General features: G+C 37.4%; 1 protein-coding gene across 2 annotated transcripts in view; it reads left to right on the top strand.

Annotated features, from left to right (window-relative positions):
* The window catches only part of CFAP97 (cilia and flagella associated protein 97), a 36,260-nt gene that overhangs the window by 7,211 nt on the left and 7,295 nt on the right, over positions 1–21,754 (top strand). For both annotated transcript variants that reach the window (XM_069788286.1, XM_069788295.1), the window contains exons 2-4: positions 4,849–5,721; positions 5,811–5,882; positions 17,186–17,448. In XM_069788286.1, the coding sequence (XP_069644387.1) occupies positions 4,869–5,721; positions 5,811–5,882; positions 17,186–17,448 (1,188 nt within the window). In that variant the 5' untranslated portion in view covers positions 4,849–4,868. The remainder of the gene's footprint in view (positions 1–4,848; positions 5,722–5,810; positions 5,883–17,185; positions 17,449–21,754) is intronic.

Here is a 21,754-nt window from a genome sequence, read left to right as displayed (position 1 = left end):
GAACATCTGTTATTGGTAGTATAAATCTTTTAATTAAAACACTTTAACCTTCCAACCCCTTAGCTCTCAAACACTTGCTCTGCTTTCTGAGATCAGGAGGGTGGGTCCCTGTTCTGAAGAGGTAGAAATTTGCATCTGAAAGGAGAGGTGCCATCTGTAGGAGACTAATTTTATGGGCAAGGAAGGTTGCCTGCTTGGTTACTTCTTTCTGCATCAATTATACTTGCAAAGCAAAATTAATAACCCTAAACCAGAAGGTGCCTTATTGGAGCCAAATACAACATTATTATTGCTTCTGATGCTTTATAAAAATGTTTGTTAATACATCCTAAGATGATGTCTCTTCCTTTTTGTTGCAGAAAACATATTGTTGACTCATCTTGAGTGTACTGTAGCTATGCTGTATTACGGCCTTTGTGGTGATGCAGAGTATGCATGCAGTAACATCAGAAATTTCTGATTCAGCCCACAGCATGCTTAAGGGGCTTGTTTTCCACTTTTATTAAATACCAGGATCTTAAGATGTCCTGAAAGCACTTAGGGCCTTCAGAGGATGTATAGCATACAAATTCAGAGTGTGGTGTTCTGCGTGTTAGGAATTTGTATGTTAATAGATAGAGAAAAAAACCACGGCTTTACTCTCTGTATGAACCATCCTCTTTCTCAATTATGAAAGTAGAATGCTTAAATGGAAAGTACACTGCTTGTACTTTAATGTTGGGTTTTTTCTTGTTTTCTATGATTTATTTCAGTATTCTCTGATGCATGTATTTCAGATGGACTACATTTAAAAAAGTGAAAGATTGACTGGATAACTTTAAAGTTTAACCAAGGTTAAAACACCTTGAATCTTTTACTAGGTATTTAATGTCCTTCATAAGTGTTAGTTTCTAACATTCAAAAAAAATTACCAAAAGGCAGTATGTGTTCAAACACAAACCCACATCTAAATCTATATGCTCACTGTATCACTCTTTATGTACTGTCCTACCTTTGTATAAGATACTTTATATTGCAGCCATGCCTGAAGGCCTGCTATTACGCATTACCTACAAAAATATTTCAGGTGGTGCTGTAGTTGGCAGAGTTGCAGCTGTCAGGGGAAAAACACTTGATACATTTAGCGTGAATAAGGTCTTGATCTTTGTTTAACATGGAGGAGGATGTCAAAATCCTGCTTGTCCTTTGGGCAGTGCAGCAGCAGGCAGTGGTTGGCCTGTACGGGAGCTGAATGGTCTGTGCTCTTGCAGTGGCCAGCTGGTGAAAACATGGATGCAGTCTTGGTAGGTAGTCAGATGCTCAGCGCGTCAACCTCTTGACAAGAAAGTGTGGGTCCCTACTGCCCTGACAGCCAGACTGTATGCCCTCCTTGGCTGCTTTGCCACTGCTTTCTGATCTTAAATGGGTCAAGCTTGGTGTTTACAGGTGAAGGGATTAAAAAGTGGTATAAACTAGGAGGAACTGCAATGAGGAAGAGACAAAGATGAATGGGTGTGCTTGGCTGGGGTGATCGGTGGGTGTTACAAGAAATAGGGGGAGAGAGGTAGTGAATTACATGGGGAGGGGAAATATTACAGTAAAAAAGATCTGATAAATAATTAATGGCCAACCTGGTCATTTTTGTTGATCATATTTGTGTTAGAGGGTTTCATGGCAGAAAGCCACAGAAAACATGTATTTTTTGTAAATAAATATGATGGTCATTAGAATAAGCAGTTAATGATAAGTATTTGACTCTAATGACATTTTTCTTGGGATTTCAGAATATCACTTGTTGATTCTGTATTTTAACAGTTGACAACGTAGCAGAACTCTGTACTTCTCACAGAAGTAAAATTACGCTCTGCCCTGTATATAAAGGGGTGTGAGTGTTTGTGTGTGTGCACGTGCAGTCAATTTATCACTTTAGGCATGGTTTATCAGCAAAATTGCTGCTTCTGTGTTGCTGCTTCTTGGCAAATTCCAGCTCCCTTAAAGACGTTCTAGATGCATGAGGGGAGTAGGAATCAAGAATGCCATCTCTTCATCCATTTCCTCTATACTGTTTTTAGTGGAAACTACAAAATTCATTAATGTTTAGTTTGTGAATGATTAAGAGTGTCAGTGAGAGAAATTGACCAACACACCATGTCTGTTTTCCATTAAGATGAAGGCTACAGTCCTCAGGGGATTGTGCCAGAAAAGTGGAAGGAGCATTTGGCAATGAAAGGACTGGTGTTAACAACTGCTGCTCCTTGGTCAGAGTCAAACTGCTAAACTGCATTTCTCCTGTAACAGTGGTTGCTGTCCATGAATCAGTTATGGCTCAGTCTTCATGGAAAACAGCCCACTGGCAGGTAAGCTATTCCTGAGTCATGCAGAGTGGGAAGATGTGTGCTCCTTGTCTGGTGCTAATGGCGGAAAGGAATGTACAGCCTCCTTGGTATCTTTTATCACCTTTTGCCACTTCTATGCGTCCTTTTGCACTGTCTTGAGTTAAATTCCATCCTTACTTAAGAGACTGTTCATAAAAGAGACATCTGAGAAGTCATGATGGGACCATGTATTATATTATAGCCAGTGAGATACTGTTAGTTTAGTCTCCTTTGCGGGAGTAGTATTACATAAGCTAAAAATACATGGATGTGTATATTGCACTCAATAAAATCTTATATTTCAAGCTGTACTAGTTGGTTTGCATCCACCTGCAAGCCTGGTTTTTGCCTTATCCCCTTATGCTCTTACAGGTACAACAGTGCTAACAGTATATCAAATCTATGTGTTTGAGACAAGTGAAATACACCACATGCCTGCTTTTACCAATCAGTCAATCTAGCTGAAGCTACAAATTGGTGAGATGCTAGTGCCTTAAGTAATAAAAACCTTGCATTTTTTGTTTTAATTGTAACACTGTACTTCCTATATTCATTTTCTTCATAGACTTGACTTTGCCCAAGTTGTACTTGCTAAATAAATAATTCATGACCTATAGTCTACAGGTAATGCAGAAAAAATTTGGCTTGGTTCCCTTCTGGTTTAGGCTAGATGAGGTAGAAAATTAAATGTAAATAATGTGTTACTTTTCTGATTATTTTTTTTCTGTCGTGCATGTTTTGATATATTAAAATGCATTATCCTTTTAGGAAGCTGCTCTAGGAAAACTTCCAGGAATTCACATGACAGTTGGGCGTTGCGCGCTATGCAAGCTGCCTGAAGCCAGGGATCACAAGAAGTTACATGAATATGAAAAATTTCCAAATTCCACGTAGCATTTCAAATTAAGAGTTCCCAGGTGTTTTACTCTTCTGTTCTGTTGCTCTTGGAGGAGCTAGGTGCTTTAAAGAGTTTCTCTTCATGGTACCAAAGTTGACCTCTGCTTCTATTGTTTAATAGCTTTTTCAGCTTTATACAACATCTAACCTTAAGTCTCTTTTCAGTTCTTCGGCTTTGTGAATCTTAAAACCACAGGAGATTCCACACCTTCTGTTTTTAAGGTTTATGTTGTGCTTTTGGTATTTGGGGTGCATATTTCAAATTCCTGTAAAACTGTATATTATTTGAGAAGTGGCAAGATAACTGAGTGACATAGACCTTTAAAAGTTCTGTATTTTGAAGTAATTTTAGCTAGAAGCTTTCTTGGGAATAGTCTTGCAGTTTCAAAGCAAGTTTAGGAATTCCTTTTTCACCTTTGTTTGCCATGGCAACAAACTATATGTGGTTTAAGGGAGACCATCCATCTTGTAAAATACTCTGGTTCTCCTGCCTTGTATAGTTGCTTCCACTGTCTTTGGTTTTGGTTTCCTTGGCTCTAAAGAATGTTACGTGTTTATTGATTGCAGCTTAAAAAAATTATGTAAAACCTGTTGTAAATAGGAGGAAAGTATTGCTGGCTAGATGGGAACAGTAGTCTTTGATACTGGCTAATTTTGTTTGGTTGTGAGCTGTTTGGTTTTTTTTTATTTTAACTCTGTGTATATCCTACTAATGAGTGGAAATGTTCATTTCCCCCCTGCCAAAGGCATAGGATCTAACGCCATGTATTTCTGCAAGAAGTATGACATGACACAATAGGAGCGGATTTGTAGAGCATAACTGTTCGTGCTGAGGACCTGATATCCACACTATATGTATTTGGGCTAGCCATAATCTGGTCCCATGGACTGAATGTTGACTGCTTGTTTAAGTGCACTGGTTTTGTGCCTGGAGCACACTTTAAAGGTTATAGTTTCATCTGAAAGAATCAAGTTTGCTCACTGTACTATGCAGTGTGAGTTACAGAGGACTGTCAAGCAGGCTTCTGATCCAAACTAAAACATTAACACTGACACACCCTACATCTATTACCATTTAACCTACTGAGCCATGGATCTTTTGATGTAAACTGAAATTGCTCTTACTTTAAGTGCTGAAAGTGTGCAGTTTGGATGGCTATGTCAGCCAAGATGATAACCACCACATACAAACAAGTTTTTTAGTATAAAATCCAAACTAATGACAGCTCATTAGTGGCTCTAGCTTAAAATGTCTCTAGCTTAAAGGGACAAAATAAGACACTTCAATTGCTTGTTTGTAGTAGTTAAGACTTTTTAGCTGCTAACAATGTTTGACTAATTTCCTTAGGAGTAAAAGTTTTGAAATAGTGATGGTTTTTGTTGGCTTAAGGCATTTCTGTCTAACATGTAAACTGTGTACAATAAGGGGGCACTAAATTTCTTTATAAAACTCACTACAGAGTTGTCCATAGCAACATAAGTAATTGCAGAATTATAAATTACTAGAGCTAAAAGTAAAGAACAAAACTATTATGCTAAAAGTGTACTTGGATCTGGTTTTATGCTAACCTTTGGAAACCTTTTCTGATGGTTGCAGGTGGCACTTGATATTTCAGTATGGACCGGTTTGAAGATGTATCAGATGGTGAAGTGGATCATGCTTTCTTTGACAGTGATTTTGAGGAAGAGAAAAAGAAAGCTGAAGAAGATGGTGAATGTATGGAGCAAGGAAGTACAAAGGCAGCTTTTGCACACCCTGATTTGGTTTCTAATTCAAAGGATGCAAAGTGTGAGCAGGAAAGTGAAGAAAAGCAGAAAGATTTGCAGAAGGATCAGTCCCTAGAAAATAGCACAGATCATCTTGGAGATGCTTCATCTTTGTCACTTTCTCCAGTTGTGGAGAATGCAGGTACATCTGGAGTGACATCTGCAGCAAGTGGAGGAACACAGGAGAATGTTTCTGCTGGAATCCCAAAAATAGTTAAAGAAGGTGAAGAAGATTATTACACAGATGAAGAAGATAGTAGTGACGATGGCAAAAAACAGAAGGTTAGACCAAAGTCAGCTAAGCAGTCAAACAACATAAAAAAGGCTAGCAAAAAATATACTAATATCAGCTCCTCCTCTTCTTCTTCCTCTTCCTCCTCCTCCTCATCCTCAAGCTCAGATACAGAATGTTCTGATACAGATTCCGATAGCTGTTTATCAGATTCATCTCATTCTTCTTCAAAGAGGAATGCTTGTAGGAATGCTCTTCTGTCTCCAAAACAAAAATTCAAGTCAGCAATGAAATTAGCAGAAGGAAAACCAAAGCTTGGTGACTACTTGGAGGAGTCTGAAGATACAGTGACTGACGTAACACCTCTGTCAACTCCAGACATCAGTCCTATCCAGTCTTTTGAACTAGCAGCGTCAAATGATAAGAAACTAAAAATCAAAAGACAGGAAAATGTGAACCAAGAATTATATGGTAATTTTGAAGAATTTAAGTACAACACAAAATTTGTAAAACCTATGGGGCTGGGAAATCCAATCTTATATCTGTATTTCTTTCATTAGATTCTGAGTTTGATCGCAGATATACTCGAAAAGTCTTGCATGATGCCATGGACCTGAATCAGCTTTTGAAAGGTGATTTTTAAATTTCCTTTTTTACAAAATATGACATCTGTACATTGTTGAGAACAATTGAGTTCTGATAGAAGAGAATGAGGTTTTAATATGCCACATGTATTTTTAAAACTGGTTTGTGATTAAGCTTTGTTGATGTAATTCTTCAAATTCTTATGTGCGTAAATAGTACTGATTCTACAGTGGAAAGAAGAAGCATGTGTATGAGCATGTGTTGGCATGCATATACCTAGAAGTAAGATATACAGACAGGGTGAATCTCTAAGATTTGATATATTAACAAATTGAATAATTAAACTGCACATGCATTTTGAGAAATCAAGGCTTACAGGACTGCCACAATTTACTATTTAAATTAAAACACCAACCTTTCTGATAAAATGCTGGGTTATCAACCTTCAAAATTGAAAGGCAGTCCAAAATACATTGCATGATAAATAGTATTCATATATTTAACTGGTACCTTTTTGATAATGAAATGGAATTATTTGAAATTCTTCTGAACTAAGTGTCTGCCTTCTAAAATACCATAAAGTTGAGTAAAGGTATTTTAAAGAGAAAAATAACAGGTAGTCTTTACTAAAACTTGAGGGGTTGCTTCTTGCCAATAGATTTAATAAATCTTAATGAAGTGTAAGAGAGAGAACTTGGTATCTCTTTCACTGCGTTCATTGCAAACCTTCGTTGTATGGGGTGAGAATGCACTCGATGATCTCATGTGCATATTTTAAGGCCTACACAGTGCTTTTGTGCTTCTTTTCATGGCCTGGAGTTTTCAGTAGTAAAATCTATCAAATAAAAGAGCCTTGGCTCAAGAAATCTGCTGATCTCAGGTGAGGAAAGCCTCTAAGTCTGGTACATTTCAACCCAAGTTTGCTGTATCGCCATAGGTCCGGCATGATTAAAACTGCATGTGTTGTCTTTCTTCACTTTGCACCTTGTCAGACTGAGCCTCTAGTGAGTAAGGATTCAAAATATATTGTATGCATCATTTAACTTTCTTATGAGTAGAAATGAGGATTTTACTTGTGTAGAAATTCTTCTGATGGTAAGAAAAGCAGAGCTAGCCACCAAGAAGGGTAGAGCTGATTCTGAACTCTGACAGTCCTTGTGCTCCCAGCAACTCTTTCGTACTAGAAAAGGCTCCAACCACTTGTCAAAACATGATGTTAGAACAGTTGTTGCTAGGCAATTGAAATTATGATGTCCTACGTCTTTATTTGTTCCCTGATAGCAAGAAGCTATTTAATAACTGGTGATAATGGAAGGATTCATCTCATCTCTAAACCAAATGGGTATTATAGCTCAGACTAAGTATTCTCAGAGATGAATCTGTGTTTGGAGGCAGGGGCGGAGTTTTTTCCCAAAACTGAAAAACAATTCTAAATAACAATAAGAAAGATTGAGTAATGAGAAGAAGAATTCATATAGTCTGGTAGCTAATGTTCCTGATTAACATGCATATTACTCCCAAGTGCCTCTCTATATTGGCAAGCACAACATAGCTTAATTACTTTGGGTATTTCAAAGTTTAAATAGGGCAGGATTATTAATGGTGGAAAGTAACCAGTCTGGGAAAATAGGAGCTAATCTTATTCTGAGTTATTGCTTCCAGGTTTTTCTGTACTCATTAAAAAAAAAAAAAAAAAAAGTGCAAATCATTCCCCCCCACAGTCTGCATTAAATGTTCATCAGAACTGCATAGGCATGAACATTGCTTCAAGTAAGAACAGCATAAGCCCAGACCTGAGTGCATGAAAGAGTATTTAAATGATCATCACGATGTCTCAGATTTGGTTTTACAGTATAATATTCTTCCAGTAATCTATACTGATGAAACATTTCACTTAAAATTTTTGTCAAATATGCTTGTAATGTAGCTGGGCCTAAGCATTTACAGCAGTTATGTGAGTTCAGTTTCCCAAGGTCCACAGAAACTTGCAGAATTTCAGTGTGATCTGTTACTGTGTTGTTTCTAGGGGGTGTGCAGTAACTTATTTTGTACAATTCTGTGCACTGGTAATGTGAACATTTGGGAAGACTACAATCTCTTGTATTAAAAAAAGAATCACAAGAACAAAGGGAAGAAATCTGTTAAAAGCACATGGTATTCAAAGAACAGGTTTTGGACTAGAACAAGAGTCTGGTTATTAAGCAGCGAGGTAGTTTGTGTATCTTTAAAATAGAATTCATTTGAAGCATTTAGAAAAAAATGTTGCAGTTAAATTTAAAAGGAGTTGAAATAGTTTTTCCTCTACATTATATGCCATTGATACATATTTGTGCTCATATTGTGAACTATTCATTTTATATGCATTTAAAAAAATCACGTAGGTAAAAAAATTTGTCATGCCCTTGCATCTCCTGAAACTATGTTTGGTTTTGATAGAAGCCAAATTTTAAGTTATGCTATTCTGAATAATTTAAAATCTCACAAATAACATAATTTTAGTTGGAAATCTCATACTCTCCATGCTGTATATTGTGCTTTGAATGCTTTTTGAGTGGGTATTGCTGTGCAGCTTTATCACTGATTTTAGAAATACTCTTTAGTGACCAGAACTCTGAACAAGAGATTGGTAAATATATGTGATAACACTTGGTTGCTACATCTGAAAGTTGTCATTTTATGTATGCTGTTACTGAAGTGAGCGTTACCACGTACTGCAACTTGCTGTGTAGCCTCCATTCGCCCTATGGAAAATAACTGAACTAGTTTTAGTCAAAATGGCAGAAATCTACTTGGTAACAGTAGCTGGGGGCATAGTGAAGGTCATGTTTGCCAACTGGAGAGAGGCAGGTTCTGCATGTTGCCAAAGGCAAATAAAGGATGTGAATGTAGTCCTTATATTGGGATTTGTTAGACAGGAGTGGATCCCTGTTTCAAAGGGAAGGAGGAAGTACAATAAAATGTGCAGTTTTCAGAACCTGCAGGTTGCATGGCAGTACTGTCATGGCTTTGCGTGCATGCTGATGTAGGAGGGCCATGTGAACAGTAGAGCGCTCCTTGGAGCAGATGCAGCATGAAGGAAGACAGATAAACATATGCAGTGAAGAAACTGTGGAGCGCAGGTATCTGTAAGCTACCATGTTAAGGTATGGGGTGCACACTCACACTTGCAGTTGTAAGGAGCCTGCAGTTTGCGGTGGGAGCGGTATCACTAGAAACTGCAGGCCATAGTGAAAGCAGAGATGGTGCACGGTGGATGGATAAACTCAGAGCTTTTTGGATCGACCTCTGTTGTTTATTTCCAAATCAGTCCCGAAGCAGTGTCTGATACTCAGTTCAGAGTGGCTTCGAGTTCAGGTGGAGGCATCACCTCTCTGCAGCACCTTCCCTGAGGAGCAGAGCCTGCTTGTACTGAAGCCCTGTGGCTGCAGACCCTGGAGTACTAAAACCAGCCTGGGTCATGTTACAATCTAGGTCCACCTTCGACCATGTTGTTCAAGTTACTGGACTTAGTGATTACTTATTAATTATTCCTGCATTGTGCATAAAAAAATCTTGGGTTTATCTGTGATACTGTTTTGGTAGCTGTGAACTGGTGAGTTGTTTAATTGTTCTTGCTAGTGGTTTTTACTTCTGTTCATGAAAATCACTTGCTGTTTAGGTGGCATGCTTATTTAAACTGTATATAAATGCTAAATACATGACACTTGAGTCCTTTCATTTTTGTAGACATAGAAGTCAATATTTAGGAGGCTTACGTCCTTTCATTACAATGCTAAGGCTGATGTCATGTAGCTGTTGTCATTACAGTGTATGACTATAAGAACTGTTGTAGCACTGTGGAGTCGGACAGCCACACTGCTTAGGAATTTAAATATCTTATCAGTGTGGCCAAGAACATAACTACTGCTTACAATTTCAGTTGCCTAAGGTTAGTAGGGTTTATATTTTACTGACCTCTCATCACTCTTTACCTCTCTTTTTTTCACCATCTGTATGGAAAAAAATACAGGTGTGATTATAATTTTTCAGATAGAAATACAGTTCTTCAGTTGTTTCATGATGTTGTATAGATTTTTGTATGCAATTCTTTTGTGAGTCAATGCTGTTTCCACTTTGCTATAAACCTTAAAGATCTTTCAGAAAATCAAAATAATAACTAACTCAGAGAAATATTCAAAACCCATAATAATAAATGTCAGCGTTATCTCCTCTGCTGTACTCTTGAGTAATCTGAACACAAAAAGATAATTAAATATGCCAATGCAAAGAAATAGATTGTCAAAAATTGGTTTTGTTAGTACTTTCATAAAGCTCCATGTTAGAAAGCTGGGAATAAAAAAATTGGAAAAAATTCTGATGCTGTTTTGCTTGATCCTATGTCTTGATCCAGTATCCCATGTAATTTTAAGGAATTGAGGTTATGCACATGAAGAGATGGGTTAAGCATACGAGTGTGACCTAAGCACTCATCCATTTCCATCCCATTATGCTACAGACTTGCTCTCTGTCTTTAGACAAGTTTCTTGATTTCTGTAGTTCAGAATACAGAGCTGTATGCTAAAAATGCTGTTTATCTCTTTATCTGAATTTATGTTGCATATCAATACAGTAGTAATGGGATTGCACAAGGTGTATGGAGTGCTAAAGAATTTAGCACTTCATGTTTTCTTCTCTGTAAAATGGGGTTGATACCTGCTTATTTTACAGAAGTGTCTGTGAGAATTAGTCTGTAAATCCATGGTATTAGCTATTATTAACTTGAGGAGGTGGTGTGATGGGGTAAGTAGGACAGTGGGCCACAGGCTGAAGACCTGAATTCTGTCCTTGAAGCTCTCGCTGACCTATATGCTCTCTGATAAATCTTTTTGCCTCTTCTGTGCTTTAGATTTTTCTATTGTAAAATAGTCAGACCTCACTTGGTGAAAAGCACTGTGATATAAATATCATTATTATGAAAGTAAAAGCTCTGTGTTTCTGAATAAAAGCTATTGTAGAAAACTAAATAGCAGCTTCAGCTGAACATGTAGCAATTACTTTAACTTTTTTTTTGCTATAATTTGTCACACAGGAAATAGAATAAGTTTTTTATAGCTGAAATTTTCTCTTCTTAGGGATATGTTATTTGTGTGCTCATTCATGCTGAACTAGTATGTTTGTAGAATAACTGTTAATAAATATGTAAATTTAAAGTAGACTCTTAAATATATACATAACATCCAAACTCTACAGTTGAACTAAGCCTTTATAGCTTTTTCACTAAGTTTTGTTTAGTTTGTATGTTCATAATTTGAACTAATTTTGTGTGCATGTGTATACACATATGCATCGTTCTCACAGATCTAGTAACTCATGTTGAGGTAGAAGAACAATTATCAGCTTATATTTAGAGTTTGAAAACAGATTGAAAATCTTTAAGATTGCAAAGAGATCCAGACTTTCCCAACATCTATAAGAAAATGCATAATGTAGGGGAAAAAAATTTCTGCACCTGTAGGGTATCTGTTCTTTCTCATGACATCAAGAAATAACTAGCAGGAACTAGCAGGATTCCCCTAATTAAGCAGGGAAAATTTATACTTGAAAATCACATTCTCCTTTTCTTAAAAAAAAAATCAAATCACAAATTCTCCAAAATCCTTTTTAAAGAGTTCTGTGACATAAAGGAATGGATATTCTAGGAAATATTTGATTAGAAATACTACAGGGAAATAGTTTTAGATTGAAACTATTAGATATTGATGAAGAACTGTGACTTAATCCTTTTGTGTTTTTTCAGATGTGTTACAGATGTGGTAGTGGAGCAGTATAAAACAAAACAACAGGCAAACTCAAAAGTGTAAGCACTGAAGCAATTTAATGCATTTTCCTCTACTGGGATTGCAACAGATACACTGAAACACTCATGATATTAATTTTAGCCTTAATGCCGTTAGGACAGCTGTATCATCCTGTCCTAATGCATTTGACTTGCTAATTATCATTTGTATTTTATGTAAGGTTTGGCCTTTCTCACTTTGCAAGGTCATTTCAATTCTTACAAACTGAAAGCAATAAAACAGCTTGTTTATTGCTTAAAAGAAAGTCAGGTGTCTCTCCATGGAAACCAGCTTTCATAGAAATCCTGTGAATACCAGAGAATTTTCTTTTCCTCCTTACCAGTACATGAGAAACAGACTGCACACTGTGCAAGTCTTTATGCAAATGCTGCTGCTTGTTTATCCCCCTCACCCAAATTACTGATTTATGGTCTGGCTGACAATGAAGTGGTAAGTAGGGATTTAGTTAAATTAGTTATTACCCACTGATAGAGTATGAAGCTACGGGTAAATCATATTTAATTGTTCCAAGACATACAAACTCTTTAGAACCTTAAATCATAACCTTCAACTGTAGTGTTGCCTCATGTTGTCATTGGCCACTGCAAAAATAGTCAGATAAACCATTCAAACACTTACACATTGTGATTAAAGAGTAGTGTGTGTGCATTGTTGAATAAATCATTGAAATAACTTTGAAACTCAAATATTTGAGTTACATAACAGTAACTGTACCTGAAATATTTAATAGCTTTTAGAATAAATGCATTTGCCTCTTACATGGCATCTTGATTCTTTTTTGTTTATTGATGGCGAATTGTCCCTGGTTTTGTGGGCTTGTTTGTGCTGACCTCTCTTAGACACCTCCTGCCTTTGCCATGAAAGCAATGTTGCTGCCAGTGAATGTTGAAGCACATTCAATGCATATTGGACATACATACCTGCTGTGGATTACCTAATTTTCTGTCATAGTAAGTGTGCAGAGAGAATAGGAATATGATGCTGTATAAGTGGTGCTTTGCAGAGTGCAGGTTGGACAGATTTTCAGCCAGGTAACTTTGGAAGTAGTGGAAACTATTACTGCTGATTAGAAGTTCTGGGGTCAGAAGCCTCATTCTGGACCACGGAAATAGTGTCACCCCTGCTTCAGGAAGACCTGCAGAACCTTTTGCTTACTGCTTTGTTAGATTGCTACTGTGGTTTATTTGAGCATTCTTTAAGGAGTAGTGATTTCATGGATGTCCCCTGCCATCTGCTTGTTTTGTTAGGAACAAGCACTTACTATGTAATATTAGCGATCCTCTTTCAATAAGTGACACAGTATGCATTCTGTTGCTTGTCTTTTTTCTACTAAACTTTAAACTCTCCTGTCACACAGTTCCTAAGGAGATCAATGTTGCATTTGCTGTGATTTAGAAAAGGTTATCTATGGATAGGCTTCAGTCAGTTACGGTTTGTTTTGAAATGGTATTTGCAGCTTAAAATCTTCCTTAACGTAGATCTTAACTGAGTAAAACACAACTCTAATTTATTAGCTTACAGCTTGAAGAACAACAAACCAACTACTTTTAATGTGTTATCTGATCCAATGCCTCCTACTGCCGCAAAGAGCTACTTGAGAAATTTCAAATGTGGTTCGTCCTTAAGTCATACAGAAGGCTAACTATAAAAAGATCAGTTGAGGAACTGAAGAAACTAGTGAGAAACTAGAGAATTTTAGATTGATCTTTTCACCCCATCCACTTGAAGTAAAGTTGCTCCGGTGTGTGTTGTATTAGGTCTGAACTTTTGGTGCAAAATTAATGAGTCTTCTGTAATTCAGCAACGTATCAAGAGATTAGTTGCTGGGTTTTGGCAGTCTCCCACTCAGGCTTCACCTGATGACAGCAGAACCTTCATGATGATATTAACAATTTTTTCACTTTATAAATATGTTTCCTTTGAGTTGTGATAAATTTGGTATTATCACTGTTAGCAAGCCCTTAGCCTCAAGAGTTGTCAGAAAGCTGTTGGCAGTAGTAAAGGCAGTTTCTACGCTATGTAAGTGTAAATAATAATGAGGCTAAGATGAACAGCATACTGAAGAAAGTGAGCTGGAGTCTCTTTTCTGCCTGCCACAAGTAGGAAAGGCTGTCTTTATGGTGAGGTGATAAAAGGTGTGGATGAGGCACTGTAGAAGGAAAATGTATTGAAAGGAAAAAGACTTTTGAGAGGCTAAGGAAAGGAGGAAGAAAGAAGAGATGAATGAAAAAAGAAAAGGCTGTGTATTGGGGGGATGTGACTGAAGAAGCTGGAAGGTGAGAGTAAAGTTAGTCGATAAAATTTTATCAGGCTTTACTTATGCATATAACAAGTAGTATCCAGTAGAGCAATGCATGGAAATGTACATAGATATGTATTTACACTAACTGCCTGAGAGCTTCTGGTAAAGTAGCACTGGTGGTTAATGCTACAGAAGTTGCATACCACTGCCCTCTAGGAGATCTGAGTGACAACGCAGTGCCTGTTGAGTCCTGTGTGTAGCAATCGCTACAGGGTTCCACAAATCATTTATTTCTGAAAGCATTTACTGACCAGCATTGAGGGGAAAGGAAAGGTGTTTGTTCCATGTCATTGCTCTGTTTTTATTTTTTTCATCACAGCTGACAGGGGTTTTCCAGAAAAATGAGCAAGTCAAAAGATAAGTAATTACCTTGATGCTTATTTATCTCTAAGCATTTTTTAATCTGTGTTTACTGGTTATAGTTCATAGCTGCATCATAAGAGTATACACTCTCCACAAAAGTATAGCCAGCTACCTTATAGAGAATTAATACAATCATATACCAGTGAAGACATGAAACCTGTATTTCCTATTCTGAATGCCATTGCATTAAATGGAATTTGACTAGTTCACCATTCACAGAAAGAAAAGAGCTGTTTGGAATTTGCACTGACAGTTATTCAGAAGCTTAAATGTGTCTTGTAAGAGACTGCATCACCAATAGCATTGGTGTCACAAAGCTGCGTCAAGACTTCAGTTGAACAACTGTTCTTTGCCACAACCTTATTTCCACTCTTGCATATGATGTGCGGTCTTGTTTAACCTGTGAGATGCTATGGATGTAAGGCAAGAGATGAAATTATCTTTCATAGCTTCGTAATAATACAATTATCAATTATGTAATGATATAAAATAAATATCTCCTTCAGATAGTTGTTCAAATTACTTTCTTCCAGCTGTGTTCTGCTGTGCTGGTTTTGCATGTTCCCATAAGGACATATTTAATTATTTTTTTTTTTACTGAGAAGTATACTGCAGCTTGATGTTATCATGTGAATTGTGTGGCTCTAGTTATTTTCTGTGCATTTTCTTTGTCCCTTGTAGGTGTATCCAGATGAGTCTCATCTCAGGTTTGTCTCCCCAAATGGTGTTGATGGCTGTACTAGTTTTTCCTTGAGAATAACTTACTAAATTGTAAAGATGCTTTTCAAGATATTTATACTTTATTAACCTGTTGATTGGCACACTTGATCTGCAGTAGTTTGCATTGTGTCTTGGTTTTGAGGTGATTTGCATTTTCTCTTGACAGATTCAAGCAATATTTGCTAATGTGGACAACCTCACGCTGCCTAGGGGCAGTTCTTGCCTATATTGGCTAGTGTACTGATGGTGCAAGCTTACCAATTTCCAGAAGGATTTTGAAACTCATGAACTGTTTGGATTTTGAGTTCTGGATACTGTTTCTAAATTTCTCAAAGACCGTAGCAATATTTGCTTGTATCAATTCTGGAATAAACTTGGTTGAGATACTGCAAGAAAGATTTAATTTCATTTTGTTTTGAAGTAAGAACACGCTCATCATTCTTTGAGGTTTTTAAGGTATTAAAGGCCGCCTCAGACATCCCTCCCCCAAAAATTGCTGATTTGCAGTACTTGCTGCATGCCTGGTTTTTTTCTTTCTGCTTTTCTCAAAGCTTCTGCTTTGGATGCTTGTTTTGCTTGTGTGGGGCTTTTAGGGGTAAGAGTGAGGGGTATCTTCTGGAGGCACTGTGATATTGGAGTAATGTGGGGAATGGGTTATGTAACACTTTCTCGTCTGTGTCTCAGCTCCAAAAATCTGTTTGATCTAACCTGCTACCACCATTCCTGTACCATAGATAATGCAGTGGTTTGATGGGGTAATATCACGACAGCAAAGCTCTTAAAACAGTAGCCAGAAGATCTACAGCAGAGCTTTAGAAAGCAAAGGCTTAGAAATAGGTCAAGAGCAAAGCTCCAGTGGAACTGTAATAAACATAGCTGGCTCTGGCTGAGAGTGAGGTTTTCCAGTTATTATCTTATCTTGCAATTATGCAAGTCTGTCTTGCTGTGTATTTTTAAGTGTGCATTCTTTGTTCTTTTGTCTCAAAACCTCATATCCTGGTTTAATTTGTTGATTTTTACTGTTTTAAATTGCCAAGCCCCAGTAATTTTTCTTGTGTTGTATACATTCACTCAGTTCTCTCCATCCATTAAATTTAATTTTCATCTTTCCCTTTGCAATTCTGCACCAACATGATGTAGGATTGCTTCAGGAGCAAAGGATCAACAGAATGACTTCAAGAAATGCATTTTGTGTCTCCCGAGTCATGTTTCCCCAGTGTCAGTTTTCTGTCTGAAACATCATTTCTGTTCTGCCTCTCAGCTAAGACAGATATTTTAGATATCTTTGGAGCAGAGTTTAAATCTCTTTCCTTGTGCAAACATCTAAATACTAATTTGTGGTTTAGTTCTTGGTTCTGTAAGTTATTTCTAGTCCTGGCTTCCTGAAGCTGTTTTTTGTATTGCGTGGAAAACTTTTCTGATGCTTATATTGGTGCCACAAATTATACCACTGTGATTATGATTATTTTCAATGTTGCTTTAGTGCTGTGTAATGGTAGCCCCATTAACATATATATATAATTGCCTATGCTGATTGCTGGTACCATAGCAACTGCAGTAAAAATACTTGAGGATGGAAGTCTAAGCATATTGTGTCAATGTAGAAGTTGGGCAACCATACTGGTAAAGGTAGACATGAGGGGTGGTCAAAGGGGAGGATCAGGAATACTGACCATGCAGAAGTAATGACTGTGCACATAAGGCTGATTTATATTCTGATTTCTAAATAACAGATACATTTTACACAGATGCTTACAGTGTCTGTGTGAATATTGCTGATTCTTTTGTATTGCTCAGTTGTTTGCTGTATCTGTTCAATTCCTCTAGATTACTGGTCATAAATGGGGAGGAGGGGGATTCCTAGTGAGAAAGAAGCAGATGGGCTTTAACTAACACCAAAATGATACTTGAGTTTTGTGGTGAAACGTATGTAAAATCAATGTACTGAGGACAACTGAGCATCCCTGGAAAATTCTGAAATGCATAAATCTAGAATTCAGATGGGGAAAGATTAAATGTACCTTGTTTTTTCAGGTCTGTAAATAAACCCTAATAATAGAATGCAAGATTTGTGTTTGGTTTGGTTTAAGTTTTTAATCTGAGTATTTTACTTCTTGCCATTTTAAAGCTTTCTTACAGCTGGAGAAGAAAGAACAAAAACTAACCATCGATCAGCCATCTAAAGGAACAAGGAAAAATTACTCTTTCACAAATGAAGAAGTAAGGCAGATTGATCGGGAAAACCAAAGGTTGCTAAAAGAACTGTCCAGGCAGTCTGCAAAGCCAAGAAGAAGTACCACGTTGAAGAAGTCATCTGTACCGCCTCCTAAATTGTACCACAGTGCCCTCAACAGGCAAAAGGAGCAGCAAAGAATTGAAAGAGAAAACCTGGTAAGTTTTGAGAACTGATTTGGATCAGTAAATTGAGAAGGACTATTTGTCGCCACGTGAACTACTGATAAATACTTACAAAATTGGTAAGGCAGCACTTGGAGCTTTATTCCAGTGAGTCTGCAATGAATTTCCATTACTATGCTCTTTGTGTAATTGTTCATATGTTGTTGGGTTTTTTTGGTTTTTTTTGGGGGGGGGGGGGGGGGGATGATGCTTTTTTCCAAATGAAAATAGATTTCAGTTTATATGAATTTGCTCTACTTTAGTATCATTCATTTTAAGAGGAACAACCATTATTGTTAACGTGCTTATAACTTTGGATAGCAGTCTGACTCTATTCATCTGGTTTCATGCATCATGATTACTAGTCTCTCAAGAACAGGCTTGCAAAAAATGAAGCAATCAATATGATAGCATCAAACCCATTGTATTTGAGATACAGAGGATACTATGTGAATGTCAGTTTTGGGGTTTGACTCATTTTATAGCTATCTGTCTCTTTCAATATTTGTAGCACTCTGGTTGTCACAGTATTTGAATGTAATGGCAATCACAATAACTTACTCTAGTGGAAAACAGAAATTGAGGCTCATTTATAAGGATATTGGCAGAGTTGCCAAATAACAAAAATAATACTGGTTTGAATAAGGTATTTTTAGTGATTGAATTGTGATACATATAATGACTTTCATATCTCCTAGTTGTTCATTAGTGTGTTTGAAAAGGAGATAAAATATAGATAAATATTTGGAAAATTTATAGTGGAAGTAATTTATTCACTTTTTTCTTCTGTGTAAGTGTGGTTGCAATTTCCTTTTATATAGATAGACTTTCTCCATGTTGAATCTGCATCTCTGTTTAATTGACCTACTCAGGAAAATCTGTTAGGCTTTAGTTCTTCCAGCTTTCAGACATCTGGATTGTTAAAACTTTTCAAAGTAGGAAACTTTCTCCCTAGCTCCACTAGGCTACAGTTGACCAGAAGAACATTATACTTCACACACTGAAAGAATTTGGTATAAATACTTGTTATAGATGTGTGATGCTTCTCATTGTCTGGGTAGGAAATGTTTTTAGGCTTTAGTGGTTTTAGGTTCGTAGCAGAGCTTTCTTCATGTGTTGTGGGTTTTTTTTTTATTATTGTTGGTTTTTGTTTATTTAAAACTTTGAAAGCAGGACTTGCTCTTCTACATGAACCTTGATAATAAGAGTGTATTCTTAGGCTGTGGGGAGAAAGTGCTGTGGCACAGTCACTTATGATCTAACAGTAATATGCTGTACTACATAACAATAGATGATTACTGTAAATTAATGTATATGATATTTTGCAATACTCTTCTGTTTACCCAAAGCCACAAACATTTTCTCTTATGCTATATTGCAATATTTTGTCCAAGAACGTCTTGCCTTTTCAACTTTTGGATCAAAAATTCAGCAAACCTAAGCACATAAGGTCATTTCACACATTGCTATTTTAGTACATGTTAGAGATTAATGGTCATTGCTTGTAGTCCAAGAAATAATATCCTTCATTTACTTACTCATTTATTTTTTAGTTGTTGTCATCAGCAACATGAGTGGACATGTTTGACATCAGAGTCATTCCTTAGAATTTATGTTAGGACATCATGCTATTTTAGACTATAAGAACATTTGGTTTATTCTTTTCCCCAAACTCAGGATGATATATTCTGCTCTTCTTTTTGGAAGCGTGATTCATCAGTACAGCTCTTATGTTTTGTTTAACATTGCTATCATTTTTGAGCAATTCTGTTTATTTTTTTATTCTGTCTGAAGTGTATGTTGACCTGGAGCATCACAGTTGTAACTTATTGATTTTTCTAGCACTACCTTTTAGGATTACTGCAAGTATGACATGCTTTTCTCGGAGACTGTAAATGGAAGAGCTGCCCTACCCTGCCCATTAATAAGGGGTTTTTTTTTGCTTTATATAGCTAAAAGTATGTGCTTTATGAACTTTGTTGTTTTCTTCTGGTCAGCAGCTTTCTTCACCTTTGTAGACTGAAGAGCTGGAATTCCATGGAACTTCCTTATCAATCTTTCTTCTATAACTTGATGGGAATTTTTTTTTTTTATACAAGGCCTCAGGTACTGCATACAGGTTATGCTACTTGATACGCTTTTGTGAAATGTTTGTTGGAGAAGGATGCAGGGTTTTGTAAATAACTCAAGAATAGAAATCTACAACAGTAGTCTGTGCAGGGTGTCAAAGAGTTTTGATGCAGAGATTTTTTTTTTCAGCTTTTATAATTTCTTGTCCTGAGGTTACCACCTTGTCTAGGGAAAACTTTCACTTGTTCTGCTAGAACATTCTTGGAGTAATGCCTATATTTACTGTCATCAGAAAGACAGCTTGATTTCTGGTGCAGGCATTTGGCATCAGAGGTGATGCAAGGAAAGTAATTCAAATATTAGGAAATTAGAGAGGAATCTAAGTGGTTTGGTGCTCTCTAGCTTTGTGAAAGGGTGCAAGGAGGTACAGGGAATATATGTTGCTCCCACAGACTCTGCTAGAAAGAGCTGTGATTGAAAAAAAGGTGCGTTGCTCTGAAGAACAGTAGTTATAAGGTAGTGATGAGCAATTTATGGAAAAAGCACAATTAGCAAAATAGATCGCTGTTAAAATTAATGTCAGAATTTTGATTGCTTATCTGAGCTAGCAAGACCAGAGTGCGTCTCTTGCCGATAGAGGATGCTGCTGATTCAGCAAACATTCTACTCTTGTGTTTGAAGATACTCCCAACTTCGTCTCCTGGCCAGCGGAAAGGGACCTAAGTGTGATTGATGTGTTACTTTTTTCCCATGTCTGCTTGTATGTGTCTCTATCTGTATTGACATATTAATTGTTATTTCTGCCAGAATAAATAAGATACTCAATTTCATAGACTGGACACTACACACCATTTAAACTTTTAATGGTTTATTGTGTGATGCAAAAATCTGTACAGGTATATACAGGTAAGTATTTGGGGACCTTGAAATACAGATTTGCAGCCACCATGCCATTCTTCAGTCACTTCATCTAAACTTAGAAGTAATTCATATCTGTATGTTGGTTTTTGTTGGAGGGGTTTTTTTTCATCATTTTTATTAATTCTGACTAGGATTTAGGTGTTAGATGACCTTAGCAAGCTAAGCTGCTGTGTTCAGCCAAGTTCCTAGGGACCGATGACCTTTTGAGTTCACAGTGGAAGTTCACTGGAAAATCTCAGCAGGTCTGGGACAGCAGTTCTCAAACCTTAGATCAAGGGGAGGAGGGTGTTCTCCTTTTCTGTGGATATTTGGTCTTTTCACACATCCCTGTGTGGTGTTCTTGCCCCATGCTGTTATGACTCATTGCACATAACACTCCATGTTGTTCATTCCCCTACCTCATGCTCCCCCAAAATGTACCCTAAGCCCCAACAGATCCAACTCTGATACCAGTTCCAATATAGTCACCCTCCCACACAAATTAAAAAAAAAGTCACTTATTGTGTTTCTCAGCAAGGGCTGTCTTTCTCTTTTCACCTGCTTGGTTCCCCAAGTCGTATGTGCTGCAGATGTCGTGAATGTTTCTCCCCACCACTTGCTCTAGTCATCATGGCCTCTAGCAGCACAAAGATCCTTCAGCCAAACTGTTTCCCTTCTCTTGCAGTCTGGGCTGCCTTTGTCTTGCTGGAAAACCTGAACCGCCTTTAGAAATGCAAGTACTGTACTGCTATAAATGAATGTATATTCGTCTCTGCTTGATTTAATGGTGCTGATGGGCTGTGGTAATTGGGTGGAGAGAAAAGGGCAAGCGAGGGATAGAGTCACTGGCTGCCACTACAATACAAAGAATATACCTTATCTTGAGCCACAGCCTTCAATCCTGTGCTGCACTGCACCTGCCCTGCCATCCATGTCATGCTGCAACCAGGGAGATAACTTCTAGGCATGGAAAGAAACAGGAGCAGGAGGGCACTGGTCCATCAGGGTTGTGCCTGAGCACCTTGTACTTTCTTCCATTGATGTATTCCGCACTGCTTTTTCTCTGTCTTCCCTTTGTCCTGTCCCCAATGACCACACCCGGAGTCTGAGAGCATCAGGCTTCGGATGCTGCATACTGTCGTGGTTTAACCCCAGCCAGCAACTAAGCACCACGCAGCCACTCACTCACTCCCCCCCTCCCCCCACCCCCAGTGGGATGGGGGAGAAAATTGGGAAAAGAAGTAAAACTCGTGGGTTGAGAGAAGAACAGTTTAATAGAACAGAAAAGAAGAAACTAAAAATTATAATGATAACACTAATAAAATGACAA

Source organism: Haliaeetus albicilla, chromosome 1 (assembly GCF_947461875.1).
Source record: "Haliaeetus albicilla chromosome 1, bHalAlb1.1, whole genome shotgun sequence".
Classification (NCBI taxonomy): domain Eukaryota; kingdom Metazoa; phylum Chordata; class Aves; order Accipitriformes; family Accipitridae; genus Haliaeetus; species Haliaeetus albicilla.
The sequence above is the reverse complement of the archived record's forward strand: the minus strand, read 5'-3'. Positions and strand labels throughout refer to the sequence as shown.